We start from the raw sequence: 16,256 nt of genomic DNA, 5'->3' as shown, positions 1-16,256 counted from the left end.
ATATTTTTTTCACTCAGAGAATAGTTAAGCTCTGGAACGCATTGCCAGAGGTTGTGGTAAGAGTGGATAGTGTAGCTGGTTTTAAGAAAGGTTTGGACAATTTCCTGGAAGAAAAGTCCATAGTCTGTTATTGAGAAAGACATGGAGGAAGCCACTTCTTGCCCTGGATCGGTAGCATGGAATGTTGCTACTCCTTGGGTTTTGGCCAGGTACTAGGGACCTGGATTGGCCACCGTGAGAACGGGCTACTGGGCTTGATGGACCATTAGTCTGACCCAGTAATGCTATACTTATATTCTTATGCATGTACTTTGAATGGAGGATGTCACTTGAATTTAGAGTCATAAGGAGAGGAAGTGAAGGAAGGGGAAGGAGTTGGACCCCTATTCTGATTTGCCAGCAGCTGCATCTCACCCGGCTAGCAGAGTTCAGTGAGAGAGGAGTGTGTGAAGGGGGAATAAGAGCAGTGTCCTGTTATTTCTATCCTGATGAGCAACAAAGAGAGAGATTCTGATTGCCTGTGTTATGGATGTTACGGTAGAGTATTGTGACAGGGAAGCCCCTGTCCCAGTGAAAAGGACTGTTAAACCTCCCCAGCATGCAGCACGGGGCTCTGTAAAACCTGGCCTGGAGCAAGGACAGCAGGCTCAGCCAGGAGGGAAAGTGCATAAACAGGTTGTAGCACAGCCCAAAAGCCAGGTGGGGAGAGCACTGAAAACTAATTATCTCCCCTATCAATCCTTTCCTCAAGCCCAGAAGCATAAACCCAACCTAGGAGGGGGTGGAGTCAGCCTCCGTAGGGAGCAGGTTGAAAAGCCTCAGGGAGGAAATCAGCTGGAGGAGGAGGAAGACACAGCTGGCTCTGATTGCAGGAGCCAAACAACCCAAGTTTCAAGTTTATTAGCATTTTATGAATCGCCTATCGTAATATCTAGGCGATGTACACTCTAAAAGCCACAGATAGTGGTTTCACATATAATTATGACAAATTAGACTTATTACAGACAATACAAAACATAATCAAAATTTTAAGAAACAGTCAATACAATACATTTAAAGTCAAAAAAATAACATGACTGGGTAGGAAAGGAGGGAAAAGTTACAGTGTGCCTAGCTTCCAGAGGCAGCCCAATACTCAGCAGAGACGTCTTGCCAGAGGCCAGTTCACAAGGAGGGGCAGTGTAAACCTCAGAAGGTATGGGGACTGGCCCAGCAATACTCAGGGAGAACGGCTGGGAGTTTATCCTGAAGTAAATGTGCCAGGAGAGCCAGCCAGCCTGCAGAGAGGGGGATGGGAGGAAAAGCTTGGAGTGGATGTGGGAATGGAAAGCCAGGGTTCCCAAGAGTGTGAGTGGGAAATGTAGAGTGACCCTGGGGGTAGTGTGTTTGGTGAGAACATGGATCTGGAAGAGTATAGTATGTGAGGGTCCAGTATTGTCCTTTGGGAAAAGTTTCTGTTCCGTTTAAACCTGAACTGAAGCAGGGCTGGGGCAGCCCTGCCTAATTGAGTGAAATTGCTACAGTAAATAGCACAGTGTTCAGACTCCCTAGGAGCAGGAGATAAAGCAGATAAGGGTCATATCGGGTAGGCTTGAAGACCTTTAAACTTAATGGAGGCTTGACCCGCACAGCCTAGCCATTGGCTGTGAAGGCTCCCTGGGGAGAGAACAGTGATAAAGCAAGAAAAGCAAAGTTAATTCTATTTGTGCTGTGAATGTGAAAACAGGAGAAATGTGAGAAAGCTGACACAAGCTGTGCTATGCCCTATGGAAGAAGCTGAGAGCAGGGGAAACTGCTAAACCCAGAAGGTGATGTGAGGACAGTAAAGGTCCTGAACCCGGGGTGAGATTTTGCTTTTGAATTTGGATTAAGTTTGTGCTGAGGACTGAACCAGTTCCTAGATTAAGCCCAATGTGACTTTCCCCGGGACTTAGCTATATGAAAGAGCGAGCCGGGGCTGAGAGAAAGTCCAAGACACCCAGTTTGTTTGTTTTCCTCATTTTCTTTCTTTGGGACACTAATAAACCTGATGCTGTTTTCAGAAATCCGGTATCCGGGTTTTTCCTGCACTTAACCACATAAAAGGCGTTACAAAATTCTTGCTTGCGGTCCGAGCCAGGTTTTCCTATTCACTTGGGGACAGGCACGGCCACAGTATTCATGAAAACAGAAGTTGTAGAGCATCTGAAAAACTACTGGAGAAGTTCGGGATCCTCACTGAGATTCAAAGGTAGCAGCCCCACAAGACCAACGTTAGTGTGGAAAGAATAAAGTAGGAAATAGATAGATAAGGAGGTGGAGGTCCAAAGACCCTGAAGAGTATAAGAAACTGGAATTTGGACCAATAAAGTGTCTTTTGCCTTAAAACAGTGGTTTTCAACCAGTGGCGTAGCAAGGGGAGCGGCAGACTACCCTGGGCACTGTCTTGGTGGGGGCACAGGCATCTCTCCTCCTCTCTGCCTAGGGTTGCCAGATTTTACAATTGTAAAATCCGGACACCCTAGACCCGCCCCCCCAGGCCCTCCCATCTCTGTCCCAGTCCCACCCTAGCTCTGCCCCCGCTGCCTGCTTTGGTTGGGCAAGAGACAATCTGCACATGCGCAGATTGCCTCTTGCCTGACGCAATTGAGGAGAGGCTTTTCAAAACCTGGACAAAGTGCTGGGTTTTGGAAAGCCGTCCAGACCCTGGATTATTTTCATAATTTAAGCTATTTTGGTGGTATATAGCACTTGTTCATAATAGTGATTAATGTTAAGGGTGGAATCGTACATTTGTTGGTATATCAAGTTTCAAGTTTAATATAAATTTGATTGATCACTTATTCAAAGTTCTAAGCGATGTACAAATCAGTAAAATTACAAAATATGGGGACAACAAAACAGACATGACAAACTAAATCTTGTAAGACATATTAAAAACTAATATTACAAACGTATTAAAACAAAAGGAAAGAAAAGGAAGAGAAATAAGACATATATGGGAAACTACACAGTTCTGCCCATACTGTTTTGGGTTTTGTTTTACTTTTGCATACACACATAGGACATGGGTTCTCAAACATGTCCTAGGGGTCCACAGGCTAGCTGAGGTTTCAAAATATCCCTAATGATATGTATAAGAGAGATATGTATGCCCAGCACCTCCATTACAATCAAATCTCTCTCATGCATATTTGTTATGGATATCCTAGAAACCCAACTGGCCTGGGAGCCCTTTGAATACCCTTGACAAAGGGAGCAGTTCTATAACAGGACACATGTTAGAACCCTATTGTATACTAGTACAAAGGAATGTTTAACTGTCCATCAATGTGCCTAATATTTAGGCACAATCACTAACACCAGCAATAGAGTTGGGGTACATGCAGCCACCACAGTGCAGCAGCAACCCATGTAACGTATGATGTTCTGTAAGTTATGGGTGTAAATGAGAGCCCCACCTACATCCCACCAATGCTCTGCCCCTGCAAATAACAGAATAGCCCTTAGCCAGCCTGGTGAAATTTATGCACGTAAATGCACAGCATATACAAGTGTAAATTCTAGTATGTTAAACATTTACACAGGTATCATGCGTGTAAAGGGTAGCATCTGGTTTTTAGAATTGTCCCATAATCATTATCTTTTTCTTTCTCCGAGAGATCCCATGTGCCTATCCCAGGCCCTTTTGAAATCAGACAGCCTCTGTCTCCACCACCTCTTCTGGGAGACTGTTCCACGCATCTACCACCCTTTCTGTAAAAAAGTATTTCCTTAGATTACTCCGGAGCCTATCACCTCTTAACTTCATCCTATGCCCTCTCATTGCTGAGTTTCCTTAGAAATGAAAGAGACTCGACTCGTGCGCATTTACATTACATAGGTATTTAAACATCTCTATCATATCTCCCCTCTCCCGCCTTGCCTGCAAAGTCTAAAGATTGAGCTCTTTAAGTCTGTCCCCATACGCCTTATGATGAAGATCACTTACTGACTCCATCTTTTTATATCTTTTTGAAGGTGTGGCCGCAAGAATTGTACACAATATTCTAAATGAGGTTTCACCAAAGTCTTATACAGGGGCATCAATACCTCATTTTTCCTACTGGCCATACCTCTCCCTATGCAACCTAGCATCCTTCTAGTTTTCGCCGTCACCTTTTCAATCTGTTTGGCCACCTACAATCACACCCAAGGCCCACTCTTCTGTCATGCACATAAGTTCTTCACCCCCTAAAATGTACTGTTCCCTCGGGTTGTTGCAGCCCAAATGCATGACCTTGCATTTCTTAGCATTAAATTTTAGCTGCCAAATTTCAGACCATTCTTCAAGCTTTGCCAGGTCTTTATTTTTTTAATTTAATTTTTATTTATTTATTCATTCAATTTTCTATACCATTCTCCCAGGGGAGCTCAGAACGGTTTCCATGCATTTATTCAGGTACTCAAGCAGTTTTCCCTCTCTGTCCCGACAGGCTCACAATCTATCTAACGTACCTCAGACTGTTTTTTCCCCAGTCCCAGTTACTCTACCCAGTTACTCTGCAGTGTGTGTCCCCTCTGCTTGCTCTTCTTCCTCTCTTCCAGATCTTCCTTTTGCTAGCAACCTTCACCCACAGCCCATGCTCTCTTCCTGAATTCCCGCGATGAGGAAGTGATGTCAGAGGGAGAGCCGAGGCTGGCACAAGCAGCAGGTTGGAGCTGCTGCTCGTGCCAGTAAAGAGCTAGAGATACGGGAGCTGGGAAGGGAAGTTGCACAAATATGGCAGGAAGGAGCAGAGAGGGGTGCAGAGATAGGGTTACCAGATGTCCAGATTTCCCTGGACATGTCCTTTTGATGACCTATACTAGTTCATACCTAAATGCCAGAAATACACATGTAACTTAGAATATCCTATAAGTTATACATATAAATATTGTAACAGGGAGAGAGTCCTGTCAGGCTGGAAGAAACCCTGCAGTGCTCTAAAACTATCTCTAAACCTGCTTCTAGAAGCAGGCAGGTTAGGGAAACTGCCCTGCAGAATTTATCCCCAGTGAAAGGCAGCCCAAAAGTAACCCGATTATACTTGCCTAATTCTAGTGTAGGGAATGCTAAAAGCAAAGAACTACAAGTACCAGCAGGCACCAGGCCAGTGATAGCAATCAGCTCTGCTGGAGGCAGGGCTAGTCAGCAGGGAAGCTATCCAGGCTCATTAGCAAAGCACCAGAAAACCACAGGTATTTCTAGAGACAATCAGCACCAGGTTAGAGAAAAGAGTGTGGTCTCTAGGCCAGAGAGGCATCCACCAACCTGCCTGAATCCTTGGAAAGAGACAGATCAGTGCAAACTAGGGGTCAGAAGCCAGAAGCCAGCATTTCCCATAGGAAACGGGGAGAAAATTTCAGGTTTGAATCTTGTCAGCATTCTTCTGAAGGTAACACTGTTTTGGATGTAGAAATGCCAGAAGAAATATATACAAGTGATTATGAAATGGAACCTGTAGAACCCTGTGTGCCTGAAGCCATGCTTACTGATTAAAAGCTTGGGGAAATCATATGCTGTTTCTGGGAAGGTGGAATTGCCTCACAAACCCTAATAACAGAAGGGTGTAGAATCCCTGCTTCTAATTAAATTGAAGTTAACAGATGAGTTGGAATATTTGTGTCCTGAAATTTCACAAACACAGAAATACTGTGAAAGAACCAGGCTGAGCAGTCCCAGCCGATTCCAGGGCTTTGATACTGAAAGTTTGGTCTTTTGTTTTTGTAATAAGCACATGTTGGTGGAAAATTGCCAGATTGTGAACTGTACAGCTGTGGAGCCTGATTGGGCTAACAAGCTGTTTAGCCACCAGAGCAAGTTTGTGTTTTGTTTTTCCTTTCATCACAGTATAAGCCAGAAAATAAAGACATAATAATTCACACTACACACCTTTGCTGGACCTTTTTTATTTGATGCAGACACCCTTCTACCCTCAATGCTTCATTCAACCGCTCGGCTGAGGCTTGGATGACCCAGGTCAGGACTCTGGCTAATCCAGTCTTGCCCAGTCATAATATGCACTCTCTCATGCGTACACCCACCTGTCAAATACATGTATTTATTGAATAGCATTTAAGGGAATATTTAGCAGTGACATTCCTTTCTTGTAAATGCTTATTATGTGTAAACAGGATCAGTTTCCCTTCTAAACCTTCTATAATTTCACTTACAAAGGCATTAAAAGAGACTGGGCCTAACTCTGATCCTTGTAGCACCCTACTGGTTGCTTTTGGGTTAATATTTGAAAGATTTTTATAGTTAAATTGTTAGTAAGCCAAAAAATCCAGATAGTTAAAAATCTCCCCCCCCCCCCCCCCCAATCCAGCCAAAATATTTCTGCAGAAAATAACTGCTGCATAGACTTCACTGGACAAAAGTGAGGCTGGGGTTGGGTGTGCTCAGGGGCAGGGATTTTCCAAAGTGTCTGGGTTAGCATGATATTAATCTCTAATCTGTAAATTTTATTCATTTACATGACTGCCTTAAATCTAACCATGCAAGCAAGATTTGCAAACGTCATGTCACAGCTTGTTCAACCACCTTGAGAAACACCAGGGACCGTAACCCTAGGCCATGTGGTTCCATCTCTAACAACCCACTTTCCCTTCCAGTTGAGCCTTCAATTACTTGGAGGTTGCCAGGATTTGGAGAAGAAGCCCAAGATATTCCCTGAAGAGGCAGAGTAGACCTCAGTCGCCAAACAGAAAAAGGCAGAAGATGGGCCAAGTTGCAGGTATAGCATGGTCAGACTTAACAAGGCAGACTTGCAGAACATGACCTCCACATCATATATTTAGATTTCCAAAAAGCCTTTGACAAGGTACCCCATGAACGCCTACTTTGGAAACTGAAGAACCATGGGGTAGATGGAAACGTACATAGATGGATCAGAAATTGGTTTGCGGGTAGGCAGTAGAGGGTAGGAGTAAAGGGCCTCTACTCAGACTGGAGGAGGGTCACAAGTGGTGTCCCGCAAGGATCGGTGCTTGGACCGCTGCTATTCAATATATTTATAAATGATATAGAAACAGGGACGAAGTGCAAAATAATAAAATTTTCAGACGACACCAAACTATTTAGTGGTGCTCGGACTAAAGAGGACTGCGAAGAATTACAAAGAGACCTGAGCAAACTAGGTGAATGGGCGACGAGATGGCAGATGAAGTTCAATGTAGAGAAATGTAAAGTATTGCATGTAGGAAGCAGAAACCCGAGGTACAGCTATACGATGGGAGGGATGTTATTGAGCGAGAGTACCCAAGAAAGGGACTTGGGGTAATAATGGACAAGACAATGAAGCCGGCGGCACAGTGTGCAGCGGCCGCTAAGAGAGCAAATAGAATGCTAGGTATAATCAAGAAGGGTATTACAACCAGAATGAAAGAAGTTATCCTGCTGATGTATCAGGCGATGGTGTGTCCGCATCTGGAGTACTGCGTCCAATATTGGTTGCCGTACCTTAAGAAGGATATGGCGATACTCGAGAGGGTTCAGAGGAGAGCGACACGTCTGATAAAAGGTTTGGAAAACCTTTCATACGCTGAGAGATTGGAGAAACTGGGACTCTTTTCCCTGGAGAAGAGGAGACTTAGAGGGGATATGATAGGGGATATGATAGAGACTTACAAGATCATGAAGGGCATGGAGAAAGTAGAAAGGGACAGATTCTTCAAACTTTCGAAAACCACAAGAACGAGAGGGCATTCGGAAAAGTTGAAAGGGGACAGATTCAAAATCAATGCTAGGAAGTTTTTCTTCATCCAAAGGGTGGTGGACACCTGGAATGCGCTTCCATAGGGCGTGATAGGACAGAGTACGGTATTAGGGTTCAAGAAGGGATTGGACAGTTTTCTGAAGGAAAAGGGGATAGAGGGGTATAGATAGAGGACTACTAAACAGGTCCTGGACCTGTTGGGCTGCCACGCGAGCGGACTGCTAGGCACGATGGACCTCTGGTCTGACCCAGCAGAGGCACTTCTTATGTTCACCTAAACAGAAGAGGGGTCAGGACTAAGGTCGAAGCTGGTAAGCAAATTTGGGTCAGATATCAAAGATCAGCAGATATATAGCACTCGGGAACATTCACAAGTGAGACCTATCTGCAGGCAAATTTGAAATGGGAGCTCCAGGGTTTAAATATGTGTATGGAGCCAATCAAATTAGATGCATTCCTAAGAACCAATCAAGCCAGAATACATTCTCAGTGGACCAATAGGAGCAAACTGCATCATCAAGCTATGGCTAGAGCAATATAAAAGACTGGAAATTGTTACAGATTTATGCAAATGCGGCATCCATTTCCTGCAAAATTTTGAAACTTTGACAGATTTTACCCTTGAGCTATCATAAGAAGCTTAGAGCCTGTTGAAATAACCTACTTAAAAGAGTATGTCTCCTTACCCAGACTGAAGTCATTCAGGATAAGACCACACATTCCCATGCCTGTGAAGAAGCGGAAGATGCAATAGGCTGAGAAATTGGGGGAGAAGGCAGCCCCGGACCCCATAGCTACGATTTGTAATGAACACCAGAGCAGGACTGACCGGCGGCCAAACCTAAATCACAGGATTGAGGGAAACAAAAACATTACTCAGTGTTGAAGTTCTCATTAAATATGATAAGACTATTCATAAAAGTCTGCATGGAGATTGAAATCTCATGGGTATTTTATGACCGTGGGAGTACAATTTTCAAAGGGAAATTCACTATAGAGTTTCCCTTTGAAAATTTGGCTGGCATACAGAACAGAGGTACAAAGTATCCGTATGCTTTTTCAGAAACAGACACAAAATTACTTGTCAGAAATAACACATACAGATTGATCATGATTTCCATTCCTCTATCTGGGGAGGGAGGGGGGAAGCAATTAGCCCATGATTTTATGTAAGGAAACTGTGTTTACCTGTGAAATTTCCTCTGTTTATATTGTCCTCATGAAAGCAATTTTCAAAACCTTTTACCCATGTAACTAAGCAGTTTCCTGAGTAAAATATGGGGCTTAATAATTGCTCCATGCCCCCTACTCTCTGAATAAATTTACTCGGTCTGTTTTTACCTATATCACAAAGGGAAGAATAGAACCAAGATCAGGGCAGAATTGACAAAGAATGTACCGGGATGTCCCTTTATCAAACTGGTTCAATGACTGAATACTGCGAGGCTGCCATTAGAGATTATGACAAACATTTTGAGGCTAGAGCCATTGGCCATTGTTCTTGGCAAAAATCACCATTTTGAGCCAATTAGGGCCTTAGGCCCCTTCCACTTCATCCCAAGATAGGATAGGGAAGGCCCATCATTCTCAGCACGCGGTCCAGTAGGCAGGAGGGTTTGGGCTTCCCTCCTGCCAATTTTGCGTTGGAAGGTACGGGGGTGTTGGGTGATGTGTGGGGGGCTGTTGCTTTATGTTGGGTGGTGTTGGGTTATGTAGGGGGTATTCTATGATGTCAGGTGATATTAGGTGATGTGGGGGGGTGTTGTCTAATATTGGGTGGTGCCAGATGATGTGTGTGTGGGGGGTGTTCCATGATGTTGGATGGTGTCAGGTGATATGGGTGGGGCCAGAAATGGTGGGGGATGTCAGGGGAAATGTTGGGGAGGGGTGTAGGGCTCTGTGGCTCAGCTGATCCTGGCGGGGGAATCCTCATCAGCTGAACCGACAAAACCAGCTCAGCTTATGGGGATTCCTTGCGATCAGCTGATAGCAAGCCCTCAATGTACTGTTTTTTCTCCCATCTCTGGGTGGTGGGAAGGAGTCAGTGATCACTGGGGGATTAAGGGGGGATCATGCCTTAATCTCTTCAGTGGTCATTTGGGCAATTTGGGCAGCTTTGGGGCACTTAGACACATCTAAAACAGGTCTAACTGCCAGCGTCTAAGTTCCTTCTGGGACATCCTGGGAAAGCTTTGATTATCGCTGCAGGATGTCCAGATTTAAGCCCGCCCGAATCCCACCCATAACACACCTCCTAAAACACCCCTGTGAGTTCTGGAAGCACAGCAGCTTAGAATATCCTGTCCAGAAAGTTGGTTTTAATTATCAGCATTTGGAAGTCCCTGCTATTAGGACGTCCACGTGCCAACAGGCTGGTTTTTGGACATTTCAAGGTTTTGATTATGAGCGTCTTATTTATTATCTTTATTATATTAGATATTACCAGCTTTATAACCAATTGGGTGAGTTCACTTTTTAAAGTGTGTTTTTTGTTTAAGTGGCTATATATCTGCAGCTTGGTTTTAATGTACCTGTATGTTGATGCCAAACTTTGGTTTTAAGTTTGTTACCATGTTCATAATTTGATATTTATTGACTGTGCTGACCATAGCTTTACTGGACAATTTACAGCTTCCCTGAACAGTCTTTCTAGCACTGAAATCTCCTCAGGCTTTGTACTGAAAACAGGACTCCTCTAAATGGCCAAACACTATTAAACTAACTGGATTATATTGTTAATTTTATGAAGCTCCTATTCAGTTAACCCTTACTTCTGTAATCTTAGTGTTATCATCCAGACTCTGTAGTTCTTGAACAACTTTCTTTAATAGCATGAAGGGAAAGAATAAACACTTACAATTGATGACTTAAAAGCAGTTCAACTTTCACAGAATCTTCTCACTCTAACAGCCCCTCCTATTCAAAAAGTGAGCTAGGAGTATGTCCACACCTTGTGAAAATAACACTGTTCTTAGATATAAAACTAAGCTGTGTTAGATTGTTAAATTGCCTTAAGCTGCCCCTGCCTCCCCCTACTTCCTTCCTTCCCTCCTTTCCTTCCCCATTGTCCGGCATCTCTCTTTCCTCTTCTTTTCCTTCCCTGGTCTTCCCTCTCCCTCGCTCCCTCTCTCTCCCCAATTGGGTGTAGCATTTCTCTCCCCCTCCCCTCTCCTTTCCTCTCTCTCTCTCTCTCTTTGTCACTCCCCCTCTATTGGCAGTGTAGCCGTCACAGCTTGAGGCTTTTGCTGGCTTCAGGCCTTCCTCTCTGCTGGGTCCTACCTTTGTGGAAACAGGAAGTAGGCGAGACCTAACAAAGAGGAAGGCCCAATACCAGCAGAGCAGCAAATTTTGAATGCTGCCACTGCCAGAAGATCATGCTGCTGGCCTTTGGAGCACACCCTTATGGGCTGCACTAGGGCAGACGGTTCCTCTCCCCCTTTCTCCCCCACCTGCACCTTCGTACACCACTGCCCCCGAGTCCAATAGTTATGAGGCATTGCTGAGGGAGCAGCATCTTACTGCTGGACAGCCTACCTGATGGTCAGCTTTCTCTGCCACTCCACTTGGCTTCTAATCCTTTCACCCATCTCCCCCCCTTCCCGATCAGCATTTTTTTCTATTCCTCTGCATCTACCTTTAAATTTGACACAAAGGTTGCAGTGATTCATAGAGCGACCCTGCCACCAACCTCAGCGCTTCTCTCTACTGCAGCCTGCCCTGTCTGACAACTTCCTGTTCCTGCTGGGAAGGGAACAATGGCGAGAAGACTTCGGGACCGGCAGCAGGGTAGTTCTGTGAATTACTACAACTTTTACAGCAAATTAAAGGAGGGGAGGGAAGAATGGGAAAAATGCTGATTGGAAGGAGAAGGCTGAAAGCATTAGATGCTGAGAAAGGGAGCATCAGAGACAGCTGACCAGCAGGTAGACTGGCCGGCAGCAAGATGCTGCTGCCTCAAAAGTGCCACCTTAGGCCACCACCTCAGTTGGCCTCATTATAGTTGGCCTCCCAGGGGCGCCTGGATGGATGGTAATCAATATTCTTATATGGGGGTTGTTTTTATTTCAGAACAAAGGGATGTGATGTTTTTAGAGGTTAAAAAAGCTTCAGTTTGTCTCCTAGTACAGTACAAGAAAATGCATATTAGGTACTCACTCAATGGTATTACACACCAGTAGATTTGAAAGCCATGTTCCCTTCAGTATGTGATGTATGCTGGCAATGTGGTAAGGAAGTGGGTACTTTTCTTCATATATGGTGGACTTGTGGGGTCATACAAAAATTCTGGATAAAAGTTTGTGTATTTATTTCAAAGATGCGGTCCATTTCATTTGCTGTCACGCCTTAAACTTGTTTATTAGGTCTCCATAATGGAAGTGGTACCAATTGGCAATAGAATGTGAAACGTTTTAGCTTGGCAGCGGCCTAAAGGGCAATTGCAAGTCATTGGAAAAGTTCATTGGAACCACTTGTTTTATACGGGAAAGTATGCATTCATTTTCTGATAGACACTGAGTATTTCTCTTCAGCCAAGTGTCTCCATAATACCTCGCAGAGTAAGGACTGGGAAGGGACTTTGAGATGGCTGGGGGATTAACTTTGCTAAGGGAAACAGAGTGGTTAGAGGGATCTTTGTTTGGGTTTCCTATGTGCACTTTTTCTTTGCTTGTAATAGGGTTGGGGGTAGGGTAAGTATGGGATCATTTAGGGTTCAAAGAATGTTATAAAACTAGTCTTATGAGATACCTAGATAATATATTATATATAACTAACTGAAGAAGTTTGTTTTAGTTGGAAAGAGCTTGTATGTAGTTGGTCTATGCAAATTTGTATATTATATACCAGGGGTCTCAAAGTCCCTCCTTGAGGGCCGCAATCCAGTCGGGTTATCAGGATTTCCTCAATGAATATGCATGAGATCTATGTGCATGCACTGCTTTCGATGCATATTCATTGGGGAAATCATGAAAACCCGACTGGATTACGGCCCTCAAGGAGGGACTTTGAGATCCCTGTTATATACTCAATAAAGATGGTTTAAATTAAAAAAAAAAAAACAACAACCACCAAAAAACCAACCTTTGATTCCCCCCCCTTCTGGCTCTGATTCCCCCGACAAAGCCCCCTCCCCTCCCATCATCCTGCTGCCATGGTCAAGGACCCCCCCAAAGGAAGTCTCCCTGGGCCCACCTGATGTTACTTGTGGTATGTGGGGGTCATTGAGGGCAGGAGTGAAGGCCACTCCTATCCCTTGTGACTTCCCTAAAAAATGACTACACTGAGGTTCCACATGAGATTGCAGCACCAACTTTTTTTTTTTTTCAGGGAAGCCATAAGAAGCAGGAGTAAATGGCTTTTGTTCCTGCTCCCAACAACCCTTATAGACCATCAATGAGGTCCAGGAAGCTGTCCTAGACAAGGGTGTTCTAGGGCAGTGGTTCCCAACCCTGTCCTGGAGGACTACAAGGCCAATCGGGTTTTCAAGCTAGCCCTAATGAATATGCATGAAGCAGATTTGCATGCCTGTAACTTCCATTATATGCAAATCTCTCTCATGCATATTCATTAGGGCTAGCCTGAAAACCCGATTGGCCTCGTGGTCCTCCAGAACAGGGTTGGGAACAATTGTTCTAGGGAATTGGGGTAGGGGAGGGGCTTGAGCATGGTGGCAGGCTGAGGGGAGGGAGGAGGGAGGAAGAGGGCTTTGGGGGGCTGGGATGGGGCTCAGTTTTTATAGTGCAAAGAAAGTTATGCAGATGCTGGCTGATATTCAGTGCTGGCACTTACATAAACCATGGTTCCTGCCTAATGTTGCCCTCCTATACCACCCCTAATCTGCTCCATTTTTTTGTGTAGGTCAGAGGTGATATTCGATAGCAGTGCCTGGCGGCAAAAGGTATTTTGAGCGGCAGAAGCCTTTCTTCCCTGTTTAAATCACTTTGAATACTGTCATTTCCTGCAACTTGAGGACTGTTAACTGTTCTGTGGATCCTGGCTGAGGGAGAACTTTAACCTTGATAAGCCCATTGAAATTTTTGCTATGTCTGTGGAAGTTAACTGGAATCTTGTAACCTTGGCTGGACTTAGTGTGAATATGTAATCTGACTGGAAATGCTGTTTTTGGATTGGATTGCTGAGAGGTATCAATACTCTGTACCTGAAGGAGCCTAAATACCATGTTTAGTTCTAAAGGTGAAGAGACTCTGATTATCCTTCATGTCAGTCCAGCAATATGTAAATAAACCTTAACCTGTAAGGATTTGTATTCAAATATCCTTCAGCCAGCAGCCTGACATTTAGAGTATGCACACAGGTTATAGTTAGGGATGTCACATCATGCCAGCTCTGCTGAACAGTCTGTCCCAGCCACCATTTTCTTATGAAACTTAATGAGAAATTCTGAACTGTAAATCTCTGTGTTTAATGGACTAAACCAAGTTTGGAGCAGCCTTTTTGACTGATCAGAGTAAGGTAGCTCTAGTTTGCCTGGGAGTTTGAATGTATATACAGCAACCTACCTGTCAGCAAGGCCTCCAAATACAAAGGCACCAACGAGCACCCCGGCCATGAATATTGACTGAGCAAATTCCTTTGAAGACCGCAGATCACAAACCAGGTTCCACTGCAAAGCAGAAAGAGAAAGAGTGAAAGAAGATAAATTTCAGAAAGAGGAATGATGGCTTGAGAGGTCCACAGAGTGAAAAAGGCATTAATTCTCAACCTGCGATAGTGCTGCTGGAAAGTTTAACTGTTTTGCATTCTTGAATAGACTTTTGCTCTCATAGGGATTAGGGTGATTTTTCAAGCATTATTTCTGACTTACCTCGCTCACAATAGTGGATGTAAAGATACTTCTATCATATTCCCACCCTTCAAGGCAGGGCTCTGTCTCATATCCCACAGATGATTTATTGCCAGCCAAAAGCTGCCACTGGGGTGCTATGAAGCGCAGACACTGCTCGGGTTTCCGGTCTGGGTCCATGGGGACAAATGCATGCCAGAGGTCTTTGCTAAAGTTGGCCCCACCCGAGGCATTGATATAGTGGGTAATATTGGCCTTGTGGGCTCCATCAATGCTGAAGTGGCAGCGATGGGCAGGAACAGCTGCTGTGAAAATCTGCATGAGGTTGTGGCTGGCTACCAGCAGCAATGGGAAGCACATCAGCGTTGCGAGCATTATTTGGAAAGGTCCCATGCGAGTCTCCTCTTCGATCAGCTTTCGGAAGACCATGGTGATGAGAGAAGAGGATGAGTCTGGTCATGCGCCCTTAGCTGCCTAGGTTGTCTGTGCTTGTGTGCCCCTCTGCCTAGGTCTTTCAGGAAAGAACTATTGTACTGGGGCAGAGTTAGCCACAGGTTAACAATTTACTCTTTGCCAAGTAAGTCTTTGATGAATGACTCAGGGAAATGCAAAGAGCTGGAAAACTCATGTAGTACATGGATCTAAAACTATGACCCTCTAGTACACCTCGTACATTCATTAAGACAGTTCAATTTTATCTCTTTTGCTGCCTTTCAGAGATGATGATTAATTTGAAGGTGTTAATTTTAGCTGTAAATGAGTAGCTTTCTTTTTTTCTGCTATTTAAGAACAGGGACGTACCATTGTTGGAAAAAAAAAAAAAAAGAAGGACAGTCCACAGGCTTTGTGGGGTAAATGTACTCCTTATCTCAAAAGAGGCAATTCTATAACATAGTCACTTACAGTCTTTTTTCATTAGTAACATTTGCTCAGATTGACCTACTTGTATTCCTTACCAACTACTTGTATATAATTTAATTGAAAATTGCTTAAACAAAAAAAAAAATGTCATAGGCACCGATGTGTAAATGATTAGAACAGACTTTTTCAACCAGCACATTGCTTTGCAGGTGTGCCGCAGGAGTTTGGGATCATTTTAGTAGCAGGGCTTAATTTGTGCTGGAATGCCCCCAGACTTCTCACTCTCCTATCTCCTCCCCAGCCAGTGACTCGGCATCACTCTTTGTGTCTCTTGACCCCCTTCCCTTTCTCCTGTAGCTGTTAAATTTTCTTCTGTAGCAGGCAGCAATTCAGACAGCCTGCTCACGCCAACCCCAAGAGTCTTCTCTCTGACATAACTCTCTACTTCTGCATAGGTAGGAAGTATCAGAGAAAAAGCTCGGATTGGCTTGAGCAGGTTGTCTGCATCACTGCCAGTGGCCTCCAACCACTCCAGAAGAAAATTGAAAGGTACAGGCAGTGGCATACCTAGCATGTGTGACACCCAGGGACCATCATTTTTTGGCACCTCCCCCCCCCCATCTGTACGAAAAACATGATTTTTAGTATCAAGCCACACGTCACACATGAGTACCTAGGAAAAGGCAGCAAAATCTTACATACTGCAGTGAGCAGTACAACAGCAATACACCCATTGTAAAACTAAACAAGACAGACTAGTACAGATCAATCCTACACCATCAATCCTAACAGAAAACCATGTCTTTTGAACACACAGAACACAGAAAACACCTTCGCCTAGTATGGAATGTCATCACAAACTAACCCCTCCCCCT

At 44.3% G+C, this 16,256-nt stretch overlaps 1 protein-coding gene and 1 long non-coding RNA gene across 4 annotated transcripts in view; one reads left to right on the top strand and one right to left on the bottom strand.

Annotated features, from left to right (window-relative positions):
- LOC117365862 (solute carrier family 22 member 6-A-like) overlaps positions 1–15,166 on the bottom strand; it is a 59,905-nt gene extending 44,739 nt beyond the window's left edge. Inside the window, exons 1-3 of one of the 3 annotated variants that reach the window (XM_033956767.1) lie at positions 14,542–15,166; positions 14,237–14,340; positions 8,405–8,559 (exon numbers count right to left, since the gene is read on the bottom strand). In XM_033956767.1, coding sequence (XP_033812658.1) covers positions 8,405–8,559; positions 14,237–14,340; positions 14,542–14,949 — 667 coding nt within the window. In that variant the 5' untranslated portion in view covers positions 14,950–15,166. The remainder of the gene's footprint in view (positions 1–8,404; positions 8,560–14,236; positions 14,341–14,541) is intronic. The other 2 variants (XM_033956766.1, XM_033956765.1) reach the window with 2 other exon arrangements.
- LOC117365863 lies at positions 1,136–14,641 on the top strand. The gene is made up of 3 exons (XR_004540463.1): positions 1,136–1,195; positions 1,727–1,842; positions 13,575–14,641. It is a non-coding gene; the product is annotated as an uncharacterized LOC117365863 (long non-coding RNA).
- Positions 15,167–16,256: the final 1,090 nt, after the last annotated feature.

This window comes from Geotrypetes seraphini, chromosome 8 (genome assembly GCF_902459505.1).
Source record: "Geotrypetes seraphini chromosome 8, aGeoSer1.1, whole genome shotgun sequence".
Taxonomy (NCBI): domain Eukaryota; kingdom Metazoa; phylum Chordata; class Amphibia; order Gymnophiona; family Dermophiidae; genus Geotrypetes; species Geotrypetes seraphini.
The sequence above is the reverse complement of the archived record's forward strand: the minus strand, read 5'-3'. Positions and strand labels throughout refer to the sequence as shown.